This window comes from Syngnathus floridae, chromosome 11 (genome assembly GCF_059516105.1).
Source record: "Syngnathus floridae isolate MCC-2025c chromosome 11, RoL_Sflo_1.0, whole genome shotgun sequence".
Classification (NCBI taxonomy): domain Eukaryota; kingdom Metazoa; phylum Chordata; class Actinopteri; order Syngnathiformes; family Syngnathidae; genus Syngnathus; species Syngnathus floridae.
The window spans coordinates 11,943,813-11,964,693 of NC_142423.1; the positions used below are offsets into that span (position 1 = coordinate 11,943,813).

Consider the following 20,881-nt stretch of genomic DNA (forward strand, 5'->3'; position numbering starts at 1 on the left):
AACAAATTGGCCTGACGTCTCATACTCTGCCTTGTCTTGATTGTGTGACGACTTCCACTGCTAATACGCTACGACGGGTAGACCTGCCCCACGAGGGTGTGTATGTGTGTGTGAGAGCGAGAGAGAGAGAGCGAGAGAGAGCGAGGATGGGGGAAGGGTCTCAGTTTGCAAGATCAGCACAAGTGGAATTGCATTGATTCAGTTAACTGCAGAGTCGGAGCGTGATGTGGAATTCTGTTTATCACGAGTGCGGTTAGCACCATATAGACTACATTTTTAAATCATTCTCTATAGTGTGCTCAAAGAGATGACACTAGTTAAATATATATATACTCCCATCTGCACTTTCAGTATAGCTGCAGTACTTTGAATGAGATCATTTAAATATAAATCGTTATTTATTTTTTGTTTTTAACCAAAAGCACAATTAACATTACGCGGGAATAGTCATTAATAAATGTGCAGCAGTAAGGCAATATTTTAGATTTAAATTGAAGCAAGGCTGCTACTTGGGTCATACGTTCTATTTCAAAAGGTAGCATTTTTAGCTTAAAGTCAGTATTAGCATAAACTGGCATATAAGACTCACAATTAAATATACGTCGCCAGTGCATATTTTCTTGCACGTATCCATCTAGTGGTAATTTTTTTTCAGGGTTTATCACAGAGGCTTCATATTTCCCCTTCTACACTTTGTCATTTTGCTGAGCCGCACACTTTTGGGTATTTCAGTATTCTTATCATTCGCCGCCAGTAAGAGGATCCATTTTACTTATTTGTTCCAAGTGTGGCTGGAGCCTAAGTCAATAACTTCACAATGAATTTGGAGGAGGGAGGGGTTGGGGGGGCGGTGGAAGTTGAGGAGGGGCCACTAGTTAGCGGAGGTGATGCTACCGGAGGGGCAGGACACCTTTTTATCCAGAGTCAGCAAGGGTAAAATGTCAAGCATTTCTTAGGCGAGCGACTCCATAGGGTTCTATTCAAAGCTTTAATCTTAAATGAGAGCATTGCACATTGATATTCCATAGGCCTCTTTGCCCTTCGTCTCCGTGCTACTTTCATTTAGAGGACGGCCGTGCTGCACCAGAGCACGGGCGATTGCTTTGTCAGACAGCCAAGAGGCAAAAGGCAAGGTCAAGCTCTCGTTGTGATGCTGGCTCACAATGGAGCCAAGGCGTCACCTTTATGATGTCGCCGCTATCGGAATTTGCATCTTCGTTGAATATAAAAATGGAAAATGACAATACAGTGGGGCGGCATGGTGGAGTTTCGTGGCTGCCTCACACTTTTGTGGTTCAGGGTTCAGCTGTAGGCCTCGCTGTTTGGAGTTGGCATGCTCACCCCGTGCTCACGAGGGTTTTCGCTTTTCTCCCACATTCCCAAAGGATATATGCTCGGCTAACCGAAGACTCTAAAAGTCAATAGGTGTGAGCGTAAATGATTGTCTTTAAGTACCCCGCGATATCCCCGACGGGCAATCCAGGGTGCCCAAAGTCAGTTCACCCTGATGAGGACAAGCCGAATGGAAAATAAACTGATGGCACTGCGGCTCACAGCAACCCAGATGCCGAGATAAGAAGCATGTGACTGAGTAAGATGAGCGAGGAGAGGAGAGAAAAGTGTGGGATGACAAGCCTCTCTCCTGTGGGAAGTCTCGTCATGCCACCTTTCCAAAGGTGATAAATACACAAAGACACACATAAAACCTGTTTATGTCTAAGAGCACACCCCTATCTGTGGGCCTGAGGACCAGGATCGCCTCCATTTCTCATGTCTCAGTCCGCTGCTGACACAGATATACTGTCGAGATGGCGACGCAGATAGGTGTGCATGCTCAAGTAGCCCTCGAGGCGAGCCGCACTGAAAACAAAAAAAGTCTCATAACTGACACACTTTTGTCATTCGGCTATTATTTGACAGGTTCACTGTTGTCTGGAAAGCAGACGTCTCTCCAGCCTCAATTCATCCAAGAAATGCGCCTTGAGAAGATTGAACTTCTTATGGTAATACTGAAAGGTTCTTAAGCGGAATCTAAAGTTCCAAACGATCTATCGGGTGATCGGAGTTTGATAAAGCTTCAGTGAAAATGCTCCGAGTTTGCTGTGTGGGAAAGGCCGATGCTCGAGCTTTCCACCAACTCCACCTCAAGCCATTCAAACGGTGGATTCAAATAAAAAACTGGCACAAAGTCATGTGGATGCTGACAACGTGGTATGGAAAGAGGGTCCACACACGAGTCAAGGCTGTTCCTCCTCGGATTTAAATTTAGCCCCATCGGCCTGCCTTTCTACTGTCACTCCCACTTGCCTTGCCCTTTTGACCTCACATTCACAAAAGAGACTTGAAGCTGACAATCCGAGAGCAAATGTTTTGTGCCAAGCATGCACTTTTTGGCCTTTGGTATTATTAAACCGTGCAAGAGCCAAGGAGAACTTTTTTTTGTTAGCCGATTAGACAACATATAATTCATAAATATAAAAAATAATCTTGGCTATGTAAACAGTGTAAATATTTCAGTTGTATATTTTCCCCAGGACATCCTTAAATTCTCATGCATAAATCTTAAAAACAAAATTAGCATATGTAGCTACTACACATTTTGGTCCAGATCCAAATTGGGATTTCCTCTGCTCCTCCAATCTACATTTTCACAGTATCATTTTCACGATCTTCTCAGATGTGTGTGTGTGTTGTCCAGAACAAATACGAGAAACAGACTGATAAGTGAGTCTCGCCAACTATTAAGACAGTTGAATGTTGCGCAACACCTGACAGTATGTGGGCTCAGGTCAGCGCTTGGAGTCAAAGGTCACCAACATATGTTGTCATGCAGCCTGGACATGTTAGCTAGCACTCAGGGGCTGCTGCTCTCAAACATGTTGACAGCCCCTTAAAATCTACACGTACATTGCTCTTAACTAAGTACCGAACGAACATAATGCCTGAAAGTTTCTAGCTTAATCAGAAGAGTGCTGACGTGGAGCAATCTGACCCTTCTCCTCTTAAGTGGGATGTCCTTCAAAATGAAGAGCATACTTGCTCTAACAAAGTGAATATCACTTGAGGGTACCAAGCTGTTGAATGGTGACAAGAAAGCTCTTCAAACGTCAGACTTAATTATCTTGAGTCCTGACATTCATGGGGAAAACTGAAATAGGCAGAGATGGGCTAACTTTCTTTTTTTGCTATTTGGTACAAATTAAATTCATTGTTCGATTGAGTTATTTTTCATCAGTGGGCATCAAATGCACAACAGCACGTGTACGTTTGTAGAATGTGCAAATAGAGTCGCTTCAAATATCACGACCGGTATTTTCAACAAATAACTTTGCAATATCGAAGAGTAGATCCGATGTCAGAAAGAATTTAAAGTAAGTCAAACCAAACTCAGAGTAGCATACTTCCTGTATGTGAACCAAGAACAAGATTGGGTTCACTGTCGTGTAAAGGCTCGAAATAGATCCCTGGCAGTTTGTGAATTGGTCTCTCCTCCCTGACTGTCAAAAAAGTGATCCCACCCAATGTTGGGTGTGGACAAGATTTGTAGCGCTGTAAAGTGGTAACATGACTTTAAGTTTCACAGGCACCATTAGAGAGCCATGAGATACAAGTTATGACACGACAGAGATGTTAACATGACACATTAGTGGGAGAGTGACACACCCAGTTTCAAGCAGTCCTGTTAGAGTTCTCAAGAACACATGACCACAGCCATATTGTCTTGTCCACCATGTTAGGATCAACAGAGATTCATAAAATAAAAAAGTTCCTACAGATTAAAATCCTCTAAAAGACTTTTTTGTCGAGGGGGAAAAAAAAGAAAACAGACAATAAAAACAACACCGGCTATTTTCTAGATGTCAACGTGTCATGTTGTATTCAGGAGATAAGAGATAGCATGCGTGTGTAGGCTCCGTCCAAGCTAAGTTGAACTCGTCAGTTTGCCGCACGCTTGCATCTGAGAAGAAGCCGACCCTTAATCAGCAAACCTTTGCTTTTCCCAAACTAAGAGACACAATTATCAGGCCTAAAGATAGGAAGCGGGCTTCGGCCCAGTTAACCTCCGTGGCTTGTCTTTCTACTGTCCACTAATGGTTGCCTGTCATTATTACGGAGGGCGCCTGCCAGCTGCATGACCCCCATAAAACAGGACAGGAAATCCTAAGAGGGAAAGAAAGGGAAAGAGCTCGGCTTTCTTGGATAACCCCCCCCCCTTTCAAAGTTGCAGCGTCACGTTAAAAAAGCAGAAAGACGTGTCCATCACAAACAGGAACATCAGTTGCTTTCCAATCTCGTTCTATCAAGACGGCAGAAATCTGTATAATTATTACATTACGGAGGTTCACCCTTTGTCCCGTGACCAAAGTACACGCTCGGTAATGTGACGGGACTTTTGTCGAAGCTGCCTCGGTGGCGTCCAGTGAAACGTGACAAGTTCCTTATCAGCAGTGCCTCCTATCAGATCCCCAGAAGTTCACGCATAAACAGGCAGAACACTGGGAAGCCTTAAAGATAACTCCAGAAGTTTTATTGTCGTTGAGGAGCTACATATTAAACCGTTCGCTCGAATCTCACGGAGCGTGGCATGTGATGACATTAGTCATTACCAAGTATTACATTCATAATGACTGAAGAATCGGTCGGGATGTAGAAAATGAATGAACACAAGTGCAAATTTGAAGCAAAAGCAAAGAATGGCCATTTTTCTGATGTAATCGAACGACTGCTCATTTTGCGTGCGTGCGACGTGTGTGATCACGGCGTGATTCACAATGTCACAACTGCCCAGAAACGACTGGACATCCTGAGCGGAAACCGCAGCCATCCAAGCTGCGTTTTCCTGCGACATACAAGCTTAACGCTCTCACAAAGAGTCACTTGACTGGCTCCTCATATAGGAAGTGAAAGAGGAAGCCCCTCGTCCATCCTGTCCAGCGTCCAAATCACTGCTCTGCGCCTCACGTGACTGCGTGCTTGCAGACGACCATCGCTTTTCTGTTGCAAAACAACTGCCAAGAAAAACCAACCTGCAACTGGAGCCCGCCTGATTTTAGCGGTCAAAACTGACCAACTGACGTCAACGATTCGCAACCATCGTCAGTTTGCTCCTTCATCAGCGGTATTTGTTTGTAACCAACAAATGTTGACCCGGCTGATTAACTTGTGTCTAATCTTTGACAGGCACTTCTGAAGTCAGCCCCCGGGTCCAAATAGGAAGTTCTCAGCTGAACTCTCGTATCTTTTGGCCCAGGCCATCTCTTGAGGTCGGAGGCCTCCGGTTGTGTTCATTGGTGTCGGCGTGTGTGCCTGCATTCCTCTGCCTGTGCCCACACAATGGCGACTCTCTGCAGCATTCTTCTGTCTGAGACGCGGCCAAACACTGGCAAAGCTCACATTTTCCCGTAAACATCTTTAAGCGTTTGGGTCAACTGGTCACGATATTCAAAAGAACTCTGCGGTAGGGATTTTGAAAGAATTCAAGACATGATGATGCTTCCTCTTTAACCCGCTTCATCATCGGCTTTTTTTTTTTTTTTTCCCGTGTGCAATCATTCCCTTTCTCCATTCTGATGCCACAGACGTGCAGACACCTTTCCCTCCTGCTGACTCAGTAGCCTGCCTCGGGCACTGCTGGCTTGGGGTCTTTGCAGTGGAGTGGGGAGGGGGGGCGGATGAGCGGCGGGCTCCAGCCTATTACATTCGAGGGAAAAGAGCTGGCTAATCGTTTCTACAATGGCAGCCGGCACATTGTCATACAGGCACCACAAAGACTCTCTCCCTGCCAACACAAGCACTGTTATTAGGCTGCTGATGCCTCTAAAGCCAAACGCGATGGTTGATAGCGGTCAAAGATTCCAACGAAACGTTTCTTGAAAAGGGCGTAAAAAGCTTTCGAACATGCCAAGTAAATAAAGACAAATATTACAAGCTAGAGTTACGTAATGTACCGTGACATGTGACGGCATAAAATGTAAAACAAGTTAATCATTACGAGTGAATTTCGGAAATATTGTGACGTGTACGTGATGAAATACAAAACGATATATCATTATAAAAGGGACATTACAGACACAGATCATGTGTGGTAATCTATATTGCGATCAGTTAGCATCCACCATCTCATCTGCTACGTGATTAATGGAGTCCCAGAAGCGAGAAGTCCAAGACCAAAGCCTGTTTTCAAAGGGAAAGCGCTTTTGCACCTGTGCTGAGCAAAAAAAAACAGTCAGGGGTCAAACATGAGGGAAAGCGGTGCCCCGTCCAAAAAGATGCTGCCCTTAAGTAAAGCCACCTGCTTAGGTCTTGCAGAAGGGTCACTGAAGTAGGCTAGAAAGTCATTTGTGAGAACTCTTATCATGTTAGCCTGGGAAGGAGCTTGGTCATCCAAATATTATTGCACTCCTGAACTGAGAAGGAAATGTGTTGAGGAAGCGTGCTTATGGATTACAAAGTGGCAAACAGTGCAGAAAAGAGAGAGAGAGGGAAAAAAAGAAGGTATCAAGTGCAAACATTCCTTTCGAGGTGTCCAGAGGAGTGTGCACGCGCCGGGCTGCTGCGGATTACCGACTCTCTCTTCCCCTGTCACAGAATACAGATGTGATGTGTTTGTCTGAGGAAGGGAGAAGAGGGGAAGCTTGATTTCCACTGTGCTTTATCTGTGCCCCACAGCCCCTGCCAGCGCTTTTGCATGTCAGGATCCCACAGGAAGCAGCGCTCCTTGAAGACTAAAGGTCATGGAAGCGGCGAAAGCACTTGGCCCTTGGTTTGCCGCAAAACTCATTTGCTGTGACATTTCCAATGATTGCAAAATAGTAGACTGAAATGGCCCAAAAATGTGAAAAATGACACAAAGATATTTGGTATAAAAATTCACAATCATTTTATTGATCCTTAGAATATGAAAAACACAAAAAGCAATTTGCATAATTGTGTTTTCTTTACAAAAAGATAAGCAAGTGTAAAGAATTCAGACATCTGTCCAGCAGAATCAGCTCAGTAAAAATAATGCTGCAGAGAAAACTAGCATCATTGTCTTCAATGTATATTTGAATTCACAAGATCGCGATAATACAAAAAAAAATAATCTAAGCAAAAGCAAAATCAAGTGAGGTTAAAATGTAAATAAAAAGAAACTGCTGGGGATGATTTCAAGTATGTGATTTGACACAAAATGCAGATATAAACAGCTCACATGTCCTGCATGCATGCTTCGTTGAGCGCCTTCATTCATCACTTGTTGAACCGCTCTACAATTATTTGATATTTGAATCTTACATGAATTAAACAATGAGCGAGTGATTGTTGAAAAGCGAAGTTGGCTGCTGGTTTTTGGAGAGGAGATGTAGCACATACGTCTCACTCCTTGCAGAGAATCAACACACTTCACATGATATACTCGGGCGAGGAAGGGTTGTCGCTGGTTGACCCGGTTTCGTGGTAACAATTTGCACCGGACAGTTTCTCGCACTTCATTTTGTACGCATCCCTCTCTCGCACCAGCCTGTTGAGTTCGTGTTTGAGCTGCTCCACCTGGGACACCAGGCTGGTCTTCTCGTGCTCCAAGATGTGTTTCTGCTGGACGCGCTTGTAGCGGCACGATTGCGCGTAGCCTCGGTTTTTCAGGGTCCGCCGCTTCTGCTTGAGGCGCATGACTTCGTCCTTGCTGAGGCCTCGGAGGAGCCGATTGAGCTCCCTGACCGACATGGACACCAGCTGGTCGTCTGAAAAGTGACACTCGGTGTTGGCTCGCCGGTGCTGCCCCTGAAGGTGGCCGTGGTTGTGGTGCGCTCCGCTGACCTCGTCGGGCAACTGTGGGGAGGCGCTGCCCATGTCGTTCTTCAGAAAGGGGTCTTGGCAGTGGCTACTCGGGAGCATTTCTGGGGGACCCGAAAGCTCCGAGTAGTGATGCGCGGTCTCGCCGAGTTGGTTGTAGCCTTCGTACTCGATCGGGAATGGTGGTTGCTGGTGGCCGTGAGGCGCGGGCGGGTGTCCCTGCTGCGTGGTGGCCCCGATGAGCGCCTCGACTGCATCCTCTGGGGTCAGCCCAAAAGATTGAGGGTACATCTGAGGGTGAGGGTAAGCCCCGTTGGTAGCTATCCAAAAGGAGTCCTCGGGGTTGTTCCGCAGCTCGTTCGGAGGGAGGTTTGGCGACGAGGGCATGGAGTTGCCAGGGGTGCTCCCAGGGGTAGATGACACCGAGTCCGGTCTGTGGAGCTGGTTGCAGGGCCCGATGAGGGATCGTTCCATGGCCTGCACGGCCTCCTTTTTCACGCCGAACTTCATCAAGTCAAAGTCGCTGACGAAAGTCATCGAGGGCTTCTGCAGTCCCAAATGCGAGTGCGTTTCACTGCTCATCTTCACCTTGCAAGAGCTCCGAAATGTCCACAACTAGGTTCATGCAGTCGTTGAAATTACACTCATTCACCCCAAAGGAAAACCTTCGTAAAAATTCGCTCCGGAAGAGAAAACGCAACTCCAGCAGCATCCAACGGACAGAACCAAGCAGAGCTCCACTTGTGCCTGAGGACTAGACGCGCACATCTGACTGTGCAAAGGAGGGGAACAGTTAGTTCATAAAGCTGCACAGGCTCCGTGTCCCCGCCTTCCAGACGACACCTCCACGCGGCTCACCAATCACAGCGCGCAGGGGTACATTTGCATAAAGGCAAGAGCCAAGAGCTGCTCGTGACCATCACTTGACCAACACACGTCACGCACATTACAGCCTGCATAGAGTTTGCAACGTGTCTGACTTGCACCCACTTTCTCGTCGCTATTTTACCAATTACATTCGTGCCATCCATACATTGCATAATATGCAAGTATGCACAAGATCCAAAAAGGGCAAATACATGTTTCGGTTGCTGTCAAAACAATCAGTAAACCAAGACTGTCCGTTTCACTTCGTGGACAAAAAAAAAAAAAAAAGTCACCTGACACCACCTTCTGAGACTCCACGAGTCAATACTGCCACACCGTGGACATTTGTTTAACTACAGGCGTCCCAATAAATTAGCTGACGCAGTGTTATTCACTAAAGGAAGGGTTTGAGGACATTGTTTGAGTAAGAAAAACAAAAAAAGGCAACTAGATGTTGCAGTGGTGCTCGTCTGACTCCAGTCAAGGTAAAATAAAAATATATCAGCAAAAAGTGATGACTGAGTGAATGTCATCTCTGTCTGCTTCTTTTCATCCATGTATACACAACCTCTTTCCCACATGATATTCGGCCCATGTCTATTATGTAAACACATAAGGGCCACAAGCCAGTGTTAGCTTTACTCGGACGCTCCAGTCATTAGATGATCCAAACATGGAGCGAACAAGTAGCATTAGGAGAAAGGCCCTTGCTCGTCAGCACAAGGCTGAAGTCATGATTGCCGGAGAACAACTCAGGTACGATGAAACAGACGCATTTCAGAGCTCCATTGCGCGATGTCAATAAACGTCCTTCAAGGTTGAGGCTTCACGATGGAAAACTGATCAAGGACAGACGCTACCACCTACGAACATACCCAAACTGCTTTGTAGCCGAGGAGCTCGTCACCTGGCTCGTGAACCATAAGGAGGCGCCGGATCGGACGACAGCCGTACATCTGATGCAGCACCTCATGGATCAGGACATTGTGCACCATGGTAAGTGGCAAGAAGAATGTAAAACCATGTGATTGTTTTTTTTTTAAAGACAATTTTTTTTGGTAGTTTGTGATAGGTCCGGATTCAAGGATGCTAAACTGCTATATCGTTTCCGCAAAGATGATGGTACATTTCCCTTCAATAAAGAAGTGAAAATCTTCATGAGAGGACAACGACTGTATGAACAGTAAGAGCTTCAACGAGCAGCACAGAGGGTCAGATTAGCGTTATGGTTGCAGTCTTTTCTAAGTTAACGCTACACTCTTATTTCTAACCCCGAGTAAGATCTGCATTCTTCTTTGGGTTTAGTCTCATTGGGGACAAGCACTCCATTCTGCAGCTGAGAGAGGAGCATGGTGTTGCGTACCAGCGCTCCTTTCTTGGCTGCCAGCTAATTGATTGGCTCCTCCAAAATGGAGAGGCAGTGAGCCGGTGCCAGGGTCTGGAGCTGTGCCGCGCTTTAGAAGAGCAAGGCATCATTCAGCACGGTGGGAGAACGGCAAGCACATGACGCTTGGCGACCGGAAACGACAAATACAGCTTAATATTCTTTTTTCTTCAATAGTGGCCCAAAAACATGATTTCTTTGACAGTGGACTTCTCTATCAATTCCGCATCAACTTCCGGCGCAGACGACGTTTGTCCGAACTGCTGAGTGAAAACGAGCAGGACAATTGTCAAGGCAAAGTGGCGTCATTGCAAGAAGACCAACCGGACAGTCCGTTTGTTCTCCACAAAAATCCACCCCTGGAGCCTGCTGCTGGTTTTCAGTCAGGTTGAAAAAAATTTGCATTTTCTTAACCGGTTATCGCATATTCCTCTTTAAGTGATTCACACAATTTAACAATAGTGGGAGCCAGGCAAGAGCTTAAAATTGTGACCAGTGGCCAGCGAGGCAGCTCGAGTTCCCTCCAGCTTCACTCTGCAGGATTCCCCCCGATTGCTCAGCTGTCTTTGACCTCAGTCGCAAGATGTAACCCAGACTCGGGCAAGTGTACAAGTCAAATGCGGTATGTACTGTTGTCCAATTGTTTGGTTAACATTAAAACGATTGGTCTTGCAGTTCTTAAAAGACATTTTACTTGTGAAGAGTTGCTGGCACCTGGAGCGCAATTTACCAAGAGAGTGTTGACGGTGAGTTGCTATGGATTTTGTTTTTTAAGTATATATTAGTTTATGCTGTATTAATATTAAGCGTCTAGCATAATCTGCCACACTTAAACGTTCAAGGTGTTGTTTTATCGCGATTCTAAAAATTGAAAAATAAATTCCCTTACCGTGATCGCAGGTGACAGGTGATGCACTCGGCTGGGGCTTTGTCATTCGAGGCGCGGCTCCTTGTTATGTGCAAGCCGTTGACCCCGGAGGCCCCGCAGCAGCTGCCGGAGTCAAGGTTAGAATTGTCATGCCTGCGGCGTGCGACACTGCAAATAAAAACATATTGCTCAATAAAAAAAACATAAGTGTCTCATTCAAAAGCTGCTTTTTTTAATCTAGGTGCGCCAGTTACTGTGTCAGGTGAACGGTCAGTGTGTACTCTACCTGGACTACAGGAAAGTGAGCACATTAATAATGACAGGTCCTCGCATTGTTGTCTTGGAAGTGATGGAAACATTGGAATAAAAAAAATCGAACAGGCTTTTTCATGTGATTTTTTATGGGCAAATTAAAAATGACAGACATAGTTAGATTGTTAGATAAGTGAAATGATGTTAAATGACGTTAAAAAATGCAAATTGATCATTTCTGATTGTAAAACCACATACAGTAAAACACATGTATAAAGGACAGGTTAGATTACAATTTGTAATTTTCATAAAGAAGAAGAAACATGAAGGATTTGGTTCAGCACCACATGAAATAAAGCAGTGGGGTCAAATTTGGCCCCCGGGCCTTAAGTTTGACACCTAAAATGTACAAGTTTTAACTGCATTAAGTAAATACACAATAACTTGAATAAATAAGTTTCGTTTTGATAAATAAAACTATTTTGAAGTGACCTACCCAGGTGAAAACGACAGCAGATCAGATCATTGTTTGCACGTGGCCAGGCACAGCTAATTTTGCTGGGGATGAACAGCATCATAATCTAGAGCAATTTAAATCTGAAAATAAAATAATTTTCAATTCAAAAGTGAAATTCAACACTGGCTGTGGAGACAAGTGCCTCTTAGGACTTCCGTTTTTTTCCCTCCCTACTCGCCATTTTGGATTCGGAGTTGGCTTACTTTGGTGTTTTTACCTCACCTGAGTCAGGGTAGCGGCTTTCAATTTTCAGGCTGGGCACTGGGTGGTGCTGACAGAATCATCGTGGACGACGTTGGTCTCCGCAACACTTGCATCCTTTCTCTTATCGTGTCAAGCCTCCTTCCGTCGGCTCGCTGCGGAATTCCAAGCGCTGGCAATAGCTGCAAGCTAGCTAGCTTGTGAGCTAGCCGCAAAACAGAGCATCCGCACCGGCTTTTCGAACTGAGGAAGTCTCAGCTAGGCACTAAATTTATTTCTTGCCACCTGTCCACGGAGCTCATCAGCCAATCCTGGCTTATCACCCGGTGAGAAAAATCCACACACATCGAAGAAATTAATAGCGGTCTTATCAAAAAGGATGTTGTGACGCTAAGAGGGCTAATCGTACCGAGGGAAGCTAACACAACAGCTAATATTAGCCACCACATCATCACTGGCGTACAAAGTTGACAAAACGAGCCTTGCTTTTGTTCAATAACACCGATCGGATTAGTGAAAGGCAAGGAATGTTCCCGAAGCACTGATTCGCAGTCGTGCGAAACGCCTTGATCGAAGCTTGCCCGCCCAAGCAGAGTCGGGCCTCATGGTCAAGTTTTGGTTAAATATGTTTTTACACAGAACTTTGTGTCTAAATCTGAGTGGACCTTGTAAATGTGTCTATCAGGAGCGATGTATCAAATCCCTGTGAACGACTTGACCAAACTGAGGAAAGCCAGAAAACAGGTGAAAATTGCACTCGAAGATATTGGACTGGAGTTCTGCAAGGAGGCAGTAAATGTGAGTATGCATTTGATTTCTTCTGCTAGTTCTTCTATATGATGGACTTTTTTAAAAGTGTGTTTTCTTGCTTTATTTTCCATGCAGGAATTCAAAGATTTTAGTCCTGGTGAGGAAGTTTTCCATGAGACCCTGCACACTGATATATGTGGCTGGCATCCTTCATTCTCCAAAATACAGGTAAATCTTTTTCTCATTTCAAGTGCTTGCATTGAAATCAGCATCTTCTTTTTCCACGTAGAACTACCGATCAAGGCCTTACTGCTGCAGAGAATGTCGTTTTTCTTCCGCAACCTACGCGGGTTACAAGAATCACTACCGCCATGCTCACAAGAGATTGATTCAGGATAAAGTTCTTCTTAACTGCTCTTACTGCACGTTTGTTGCAAACAAGAGAACATTGGAGATTCACGTTAGAGTATTCCACAAGGACAAATTGGACCAGCAGATATCCAGGATTAATGCAGCTAAACAGAGACAAGTAGCCACAAACAAGTCAGGCCTCGGTGGTACGAGATCTTTGTACTTCTGCAAAAAATGCACCTACCGTGACAGTCTCTACAATGCCGTGAGAAGGCACATCTACCGGGAACATTTCAAGCACGTCGTGGCGCCCTATCTGCGCATCATCCCCAAGTCGTCACTCCCGAACGGCGCTTCTTTTAACGGCGACAACATTCTCTGCAAACGCTGCAAGTTCACAGCCAAAACCTACGAGTCGCTGGTGCAGCATGTCATCGAGTACCACGAGCGCATAGGCGCTCAGGTCACCGCCATGATCGGCCACGCTAATGTCGTCGTTTCCAACCTGCCGAGCATGTCCCAGAAGTCTTCGATGATTCTCAACGGGGGGTCCTCCCTCGGAGTTAACGCCAAAGCACAACCGGTGATTGGCTACTTGAAGCCCACGGGACCCGTGTGTAAAAGTCCGTCTTTGGGGGCGGTCAAACAGGTCAACGCAAAAGCCCCCTGCGGCACTGCCACCGCAGACGGCGGCAATGTGCCTGCCGCCAACACATCCCAGACACAAAAATGGAAGATATGCACGGTGTGCAACGAGCTCTTCCCCGAGACCCTCTACAGCGCTCATTTTGAAAGTGCGCACAAGGCGAGGATCGTGTGGGCCATGGCCAAGTACATCATGAAAATCCACAACTTCACCAGCAAGTGTTTGCTTTGCAACCGCTACTTGCCCAGTGATACGCTCCTCAACCATCTGCTAATCCACGGCATCACGTGCCCACAGTGCCACTCTTCTTTCCACAGTGTTGAGAAACTCCTTGAGCACGAGCAGCAGGCCCACTTTAACGTTTTTGTAGGACCGCCCGGGTCGGCGGCGCTCATGTTCGATCTCACCATCAAACAAAATGTCCAGCTTCACGTTCTCACCTTTAACATGAATGAATCCGAGGCGAAAGAAAAGTCTGTCCGGAAAGTGGCTCCTTCCCTCGCCCAGACGCAAGTGCTTGAAGGTTCGTTCTGCGCAAATAGGGAAGCGATTTACACCAGCAAGACGGTGTGCCCGCTGTGTTGCACCCCCGTGAAAGAATCGGTGGCAAATCCGTTGGCCTTTCACCTCAGGCAGCGACATCAGGTTCTCCAAACGATGCATCCCGTTGAAAAGAAGATGACCTACAAGTGCATCCATTGTTTGGGAGTCTACACGAGCAACATGGTGGCTTCCACTATTACGCTGCATCTCGTCCAGTGCAGAGCGGTTGGAAGGAAGCAGGCCAGTCTCGGTGCCAAGTCGGCCTTGACGCTCAACTCGGCCGGGGTGCCCGTGCTCAAGAGGGTGCTGCCGACACGCGTGGCCACTTATTCCAAGAAGATCAAACTAAGCACTGACTCCACATTTCCTTCCACCGCTATAACGAAGACACATATCGGGGACCTCGCTGTGGATCAGCGAAACAATGAGCACAAGACCTTTGAGGCTCGCCAAAAGTTCCTACAGTCCTACTTCAATCAGCGTCCTTACCCTACCGCCGCCGAAGAGAAAAAATTGTCCGCGAGCCTCTGGATATGGAAATCTCACATATGCAAGCACTTTGCGACCATGCAGAGAGAATGCAAAAGCCAATGTGAGAAATCAAACCTGGCTGTACTTCTCGGATTTGACACGCAGGCCCTCGAGAAAGTCAAACACGACATTGATTTCCCCAGCGCCCAGATTGAAAGCGCTTCGGGGGACAGGCCCGGTCGGCTCAAGTCCGGCGTTCCGAATATGGCCCGAAACAAGACCGTCGCCTCCTCTGCAAAGAACATTTGCACAGAGCCCATTCTAATCGACTCAGATAGTGAGCCAGAAATCGAGCCGACTCCTGTCGCTAAGAGAAACGGTGACTCGAATGCGGATAACAGTGAACCAGGTGACTCGGCACAGGCGGAGAAGGAGGCAGGTGACTCGATGGTCCACGAAGAGAAGCAGACAGGAGACTCCACACACGCGGAAGACGAGGCAGATAAATCCACACACTCGGAAGAGAAGCACGCAGGTGACTCCACACAAACGTTAGAGAACTCGCAAGCCGACTCGACGGGAGAGGAGTCAGTAGCTACCTCGACAGATACAGAAGAGAAGCAGCCGGTCGACTCGAAGGACACAGGAGAGGAGGAAGCGGTAACCGCGGTAACCGTGGAAGAGTCTTCATGCACCAGTGAAATATCTTTGCAAGAAGAAAATGCAAACCCATAAAACGTTCTGTTGCTGTCGGGAAGTGTGCCTTGATCTTGTTGTTCGAAAGATCTTTCTTTCCATTGTTGTCTGATAAAATGCATTTCCCACCCAATTGCTATTATATTTAAGAATAATCCAATTATTTGCTGTTTTGATGACAAAACTGGAAATGCATGCTTTTAATTAGACAACAATTAAAAGAAGCGGCCCAAAAATTCACATCGTTCCAGGGTTTCATTGTACTGTATATACTTCCATGTTGTTTATTTGCCTCCCGTAGCCTGTTCACTTATCGACTAGACGTACTTTCATTTCTCAGAGATATAAATATATTTTTGATCAATGCTCTTAAACCTGTATTCAATTGCCAATATGATGTATAGTAGTTCTGTTCACATTTTCAATAAAACATTTATGAATAAAAGTAGAGTCTGAGGTTTTCATTTTAGCAAGAAAAAAGAAATTAAACTCATCATGCCTTACAATCGAAAACATCATTACGTTGGACACAATAACACTGCCCCCCCAAAAAAACAATATTAAAAGTGTTCCTTGAGTTGTGTCAGACTTTTTTACTTGAAATACAACCAATAAATGATATATGAATAAAAAAAATAACTGCCAATTATTATTGCAACCTATTTAATTTTGACTTCCATGACAGTAGTTATATATAATATCTAATTAGGGGAAAAGAATGCACTAACCACTAGAGAGCCCCCCCCCCACCACCACTATTACCTCCCAAAAGAATGGTGTCCTTTTTCAGAAACCCAAATCTAGTCACCTTCGCTTGCGGATCTCGATCTAGCAGTAATATTTGTTGCTTTCAGTGAATAAAGTGTTAAATGCTTAACCGTGAATTGCAAACACCACACATTTTTATCTTTCAGCTGCAGGGAAGCCATACATCCTGTATATGTCAGTTGAGGCGAGTGCGTGCGCGTGTACGTGAAGGTTGCAGTTTCCATTAATATCCTTTTGGTGGCGCTCGTGTCGCACTATTTGATACATTATACGTATTCGGTGTATTTTCAGGACGATACTATGTAAGTGCAGATTTGAAGGGGTATTTCCCAAAGTTTAACAGAGCCAAGGAACATATTTCGCATGAGAAAAATATTACAACTGACATAAATAAAAGCATTTATTCCACTTTACCGTGTCTTCAATTTGCCAACTGCAGTGAATGTTCGTTGCCAGTTGCAGGTGAGACTGGTTGAAGGTCTGGAGTCCCACTGATAACTAATCAGCCATCCTCCATTCATGACAGTCACCAACTCCGCTTCTCACCCTAAAATATACACAAACGCACTACCAAACATTGCTGTTAGGTGCTTGCTGCAGTCTGTAGTCAAAATCCTAAATTTGAATAAGACTTGTTTTAAAATGCACGCGCGAGGGACAGAAAATACTTCTCACACATTTTATTCATTTGGCCATTGTTTACATGTCATGATAAATTCAGCAAACACACCATAAACGAAACAAAAATAAAAATACAAAAAATGGATGAAGTCAAAATTATTAGGCAGCCATCCTTGATAAAATTTTAAGTTGGGCAGTTCAACAACATATTTTAAAAAAATAAAAAATAATATATATATATATATATATATATATATATATATATATATATATATATATATATATATATATATACATATATATATACATATATATATATATATATATATATATATATACATATATATATATATATATATACATATCTACTATATATATATATACGTATATATATAGTATAGTTTTCTTTGAATGTATGTAATGTAGTGAATCTTTTTTTTTAGTTGTCAATGTTATATATATATACGTATATATATACGATTGACAACTAATCATCCCATGTATTGTGACCCAAATTAAAGATGTAAGTAAAAACAACTCTGCAAATTGTTTAGAACCACTAATAGTGTTGCCATAGATGTTAATAATTTATGTTGTCCAACTTAAACTTCCCCCCCAATTTCTTTTTTTTACAGTGCAGACCGTGACATCACTTATGAATATCTTCACACCGTGAAAAATCAAAAAGACAGTTACATTAAGGTTGCTTCTATTTACATCACCAGCTAGCCCACATTCACCCTCATTCAAACTAACGTGGGCATCATGCCCAGGTTGCGGTGGTGCGGGTATGCTAAGGGAGCCGAAGCGTGCAGAGGGGATGGGCTGGGAATGAGGTGAGGTGCGGGGCTGTAAGTCAGGAGAGTCGCATGGCCGAGGGTAAAGGGCCCGCTGTTGTCCTCGGCGGAAAGCGACGGAGCGGCCTCAGCGAACGTCTCCAACATGGCTGCCTTTTTACCTTTTTTGTTCTTGTTGGACACTTTCCTGTTGCGAGTCTGAATGCCGTCTTTCTTCATCGTGAGGGGCCTGTTGACCTGTGAGGAGAATTTGATGTGGGAGTTGCTGTCGGTGAAAGTACACAACTTCGGATACAAAGCGGAATAACTCACATTGTGGAGTTTGAAATAGAGGCCACAAGCGTTACACACGGGCTCCCCGTTTGCGTTGCGTCTCCACAGTGTTGTCGTGCTTGTCTGACAGTTGGCACATTGTGTGCCTGCACGCTTGCTGACGATCTGAAAACCAAAGATCATTTATAATCATTTTTTTGCCCACCACGAAATGCCCCTGTTAGCGTATAATATTATACCAATCTCTTCTTGGGTCGGATCAGAGGTCTGTTCTGCCCATTCATCTTATGGTAGAGTCCGCAGGCATTGCACAGGTAGTGGCCTGTTCCATCCCGGCGCCAAAGTGGGGTTGCCGTGGCTCCGCAGTTAACACACTCTCTGGCCTCTGCTCAAACAAAGTCCAACTGTGAATGCGTGAAATCCACTTTGGATTTTTTTTTCATCATGACCATAAAATCTTAAAGTTTTCCCAACCTAAATGATTTTTTAAGATCCCCCCCAAAATATTTTTTTTTTACAGTCCATGCACATCAACAGCTTCAATACGTCTGTTCTCACCTGGTGTGGATATTCTCAATTTGTTGCGAAGTTTTGGGGAGTAGGCGGGGCTTATCCAGGTACCGGGGCTGCTGTAGTAGTTGGCCGCGGCGAAGTCCTGAGGGCCCGTCATGTACGGACCGTAAGAGCTTAGCACGTGCGTATGCGAGTGGGATGTCGGCGTATACATGCCCCCGACCGCAGGGGTCAGATTTAGAAACCCGTTGCAGGACGTCGACCCCTCAAGTGGACTCATACGCTCGGCCTTGAGGGCCTCCTGAGGTTGAGGACTTTCTCGAAGTGGGGACGAGTAGCCATCTCTGGAAGGGGTGAGAGAGGAGGAGAGCCCCATGTACAAAGAGGTGGGGAATGTGCTTTTGCTCAGATGGCTGCCGCTCCAGGTACTGTCGGGAGGATTGTAGGCCGAGCCCAGGGAGTGAGCGGTCGGCCCGTCCAGCAGCTGGAGGTTGCTGAGGAGACTCGGTGAGGTGAACGCTTGGCGCGCTTTTGGACAGAACAGACGTCATGAAAAGTTGTGTGAAATCTGAAATGATTCATCAATGATGGAAACATCTACTATATCTACAATACGTTTAAACTTTTTAGCCATCTATAGAGGAAGAGGAGAAAAATAATTCAAAGGTGACCACTGACCAGAGCCGTTCCTATAGGTGGACGGTGTTCGATTCTGACTCGGGCTGGAGAAGAAGGAGGACAGGTTGGTGTAGTCTGCGTCCTGGCTGGAGAAGAAGGCATCTCCGTCCTCTCCTGGAGGCAGAAGACCGGATTCAGAAGAGAAGGCCGCCAGAGTGTCGGAGCCCAGCAGCGATGAAGACACCCAGTGAGATGGCTCTGAAGACTCCTCCATGCTGCCTGCATGTACATTACAGAAGGTATGAATGAGGGTATGACATAAAACAAAATAAAATAAAATAAAATCACCCTGTTGCATGATTACATTAAATAATGGAAATTAGGCAAAATGTCACAACAAAAATACATTAATGTACATTACTGTATGCCAATAAATGTCAACAATTTAAATATGGAATTATTAGTAATTGCAGTGTCTGTTCGGAGTTTAATTTTATTTTATTATAACATGTTGGCACAGAACGTTCAGCTGATAACTCATGAGCACATAAGACAGCTACATCTAATGTATTGATAATATAAATATGTCAATCAGATTATGTTCAATAACAAAAATTACAATATACATGAAAGTACACATGCATCCAGCATCTACGATTTGTATCAAAAGTTCAACAAGTGCACAAACAAATTTTAGTCAGCAGACATTGGTGACAGATGTGAGTTGACCTACCTTAAGCGATGTAACAGTTAAAGGAGTTGAAAGTTGAGCTGGGCGCAAATGTTTGCTACAAACTGTGTCCTGTTAGGTCGAGGGTGCCACAACTTGACGGACCTTGCCTGAAAAAAAAAGTTTCTCCCACCAGTCGTAACGTTTAGGGCCCACAGGGTGTGGGAGGGATTGGGGTCAACTTTCAGAGAGACACACCTCCAAAAAAAGATGCAGAAAAAAATTACAAAAAATACTTAATGTTTGTAATTAAGACATTAAAATAAAAGTCTATAATCTCCAAATACATTAATGCAGATTTTTTTTTGTAGTTTCAACTATAAAGTGCAATATTATCAAATAATCTAATAAAATATGTATCCAGAAGAACACAAAACTCCAAATGTTTTAAATCAACCTATTCAATGATGGAAACAAGCATGCAGATTATTATGAGAATTTTGCCATGTACATTTTAAATATCACTGCGTTGCCTCTCTGTAAAGGTTCCCAGTGAGTTTGACTGACAAGTGAAGAAAACAAATATTCTAAGTAGGCGACAAAGAATGATTTTTCTCTCATGGCAATGCAAAGCACTGCAGCGAGATGTGGTGTGATAGGACCCGTCATGGAGATGCACAAGTCGGCACTATGGCGGCCATTTGATAGTCAAAGCAGTGCCCGTGACACTCTCTTCTCTTTGTTCATTTACAGTTTTCAGGGAAATTAGGGACTAAAAAAGTTGACGCATTTGTGCAAAGTACAGCAATTCAACCAGTGTTAAGTTTAAGCATGAAGTTATGTACACGGGAGAAGAGAGAAACTACTAATCAATGTGTCCGACCCTCAACTTTTGGATATTTATCGAAACAATTGAAAACAAAATAAACTAAAACAGCAGTTTGTTTTTTGTATTCAGAGGGCTATGTTGCTTAGCATACCATGTTAGCATTTTTTGCAACAGTTCTTTGGGATTGAACCATTTTGTTGAGGCCGGACTTTAAAATAATTATCCGAGGATGTTATCAGATAATTTTCCTTTAAAAGTCTCTATTTTAATTGACACTGAAGTGGTAGTTTATTTTTATTAGATGATTAAGAACTTAAGATCAGGGGATGCTTTGAGAATAATTGTCAATTTTTGTCTATGTGAAGCCCTTTGAGACTGTTTGTGATTTAGGGCTATACAAATAAACTTGACTTGACTTGACTTGATTATTATCATAGTACCTTAAAAACAGGTTAGAGCTGTATCACTGTTTT

At 44.5% G+C, this 20,881-nt stretch overlaps 5 protein-coding genes and 1 long non-coding RNA gene across 8 annotated transcripts in view; 3 read left to right on the forward strand and 3 right to left on the reverse strand.

Annotated features, from left to right (window-relative positions):
* Nucleotides 1–12,590, reverse strand: part of zhx3a (zinc fingers and homeoboxes 3a) — a 39,488-nt gene extending 26,898 nt beyond the window's left edge. The window contains exons 1-4 of one of the 2 annotated variants that reach the window (XM_088388947.1): nt 11,884–12,590; nt 11,641–11,741; nt 11,179–11,231; nt 10,914–11,060 (exon numbers count right to left, since the gene is read on the reverse strand). The gene's annotated coding sequence lies outside the window, so the exon portion shown is untranslated. The remainder of the gene's footprint in view (nt 1–10,913; nt 11,061–11,178; nt 11,232–11,640; nt 11,742–11,883) is intronic. The other variant, XM_088388945.1, reaches the window with a different exon arrangement.
* mafbb (v-maf avian musculoaponeurotic fibrosarcoma oncogene homolog Bb) lies at nt 6,857–8,562 on the reverse strand. Its single transcript, XM_088388954.1, has one exon. It carries the CDS (start codon nt 8,353–8,355, stop codon nt 7,384–7,386), a length of 972 nt encoding a protein of 323 aa, XP_088245080.1. The 5' UTR covers nt 8,356–8,562; the 3' UTR covers nt 6,857–7,383.
* On the forward strand, nt 9,272–11,286 carry LOC148391119 (DEP domain-containing mTOR-interacting protein). 2 transcript variants are annotated; one of them, XM_088388952.1, is made up of 9 exons: nt 9,272–9,396; nt 9,458–9,636; nt 9,703–9,823; nt 9,946–10,124; nt 10,202–10,411; nt 10,487–10,624; nt 10,700–10,770; nt 10,925–11,029; nt 11,134–11,286. In XM_088388952.1, exons 1-9 carry the CDS (start codon nt 9,314–9,316, stop codon nt 11,257–11,259), a joined length of 1,212 nt encoding a protein of 403 aa, XP_088245078.1. In that variant the 5' UTR covers nt 9,272–9,313; the 3' UTR covers nt 11,260–11,286. The 2 variants fall into 2 exon arrangements, with proteins under 2 accessions (XP_088245078.1, XP_088245079.1); XM_088388953.1 differs by having other exon boundaries at nt 9,284–9,396; nt 9,532–9,636.
* On the forward strand, nt 11,795–15,767 carry adnpa (activity dependent neuroprotector homeobox a). Its single transcript, XM_088388950.1, has 4 exons — nt 11,795–12,188; nt 12,548–12,660; nt 12,748–12,840; nt 12,902–15,767. Exons 2-4 carry the CDS (start codon nt 12,553–12,555, stop codon nt 15,356–15,358), a joined length of 2,658 nt encoding a protein of 885 aa, XP_088245076.1. The 5' UTR covers nt 11,795–12,188; nt 12,548–12,552; the 3' UTR covers nt 15,359–15,767.
* A 1,337-nt stretch (nt 15,768–17,104) lies between these two features.
* Nucleotides 17,105–19,861, reverse strand: gata1a (GATA binding protein 1a). Its single transcript, XM_088390618.1, has 6 exons — nt 19,643–19,861; nt 18,970–19,188; nt 18,337–18,819; nt 18,018–18,163; nt 17,818–17,943; nt 17,105–17,742 (listed from the first exon to the last, which is right to left on the reverse strand). Exons 2-6 carry the CDS (start codon nt 19,181–19,183, stop codon nt 17,455–17,457), a joined length of 1,257 nt encoding a protein of 418 aa, XP_088246744.1. The 5' UTR covers nt 19,184–19,188; nt 19,643–19,861; the 3' UTR covers nt 17,105–17,454.
* LOC148391122 (uncharacterized) lies at nt 17,334–19,366 on the forward strand. Its single transcript, XR_015861429.1, has 2 exons — nt 17,334–18,798; nt 18,987–19,366. It is a non-coding gene; the product is annotated as an uncharacterized LOC148391122 (long non-coding RNA).
* Nucleotides 19,862–20,881: the final 1,020 nt, after the last annotated feature.

Bases quoted from the DNA above. Each gene is read 5' to 3' on its own strand.
- mafbb (XM_088388954.1), bottom strand. From the start codon at position 8,355: ATGAGCAGTGAAACGCACTCGCATTTGGGACTGCAGAAGCCCTCGATG.
- LOC148391119 (XM_088388952.1), top strand. From the start codon at position 9,314: ATGGAGCGAACAAGTAGCATTAGGAGAAAGGCCCTTGCTCGTCAGCAC. The intron at 9,397-9,457 runs GTACGATGAAAC...ACGTCCTTCAAG, and splicing joins ATTGCCGGAGAACAACTCAG to GTTGAGGCTTCACGATGGAA. The intron at 10,412-10,486 runs GTTGAAAAAAAT...ATTTAACAATAG, and splicing joins TGCTGCTGGTTTTCAGTCAG to TGGGAGCCAGGCAAGAGCTT.
- adnpa (XM_088388950.1), top strand. From the start codon at position 12,553: ATGTATCAAATCCCTGTGAACGACTTGACCAAACTGAGGAAAGCCAGA. The intron at 12,661-12,747 runs GTGAGTATGCAT...TTTTCCATGCAG, and splicing joins TCTGCAAGGAGGCAGTAAAT to GAATTCAAAGATTTTAGTCC. The intron at 12,841-12,901 runs GTAAATCTTTTT...TTTTCCACGTAG, and splicing joins CTTCATTCTCCAAAATACAG to AACTACCGATCAAGGCCTTA.
- gata1a (XM_088390618.1), bottom strand. From the start codon at position 19,183: ATGGAGGAGTCTTCAGAGCCATCTCACTGGGTGTCTTCATCGCTGCTG. The intron at 17,944-18,017 runs GTATAATATTAT...TTTGGTTTTCAG, and splicing joins TCCGACCCAAGAAGAGATTG to ATCGTCAGCAAGCGTGCAGG. The intron at 17,743-17,817 runs GTGAGTTATTCC...TTCTCCTCACAG, and splicing joins TCTATTTCAAACTCCACAAT to GTCAACAGGCCCCTCACGAT.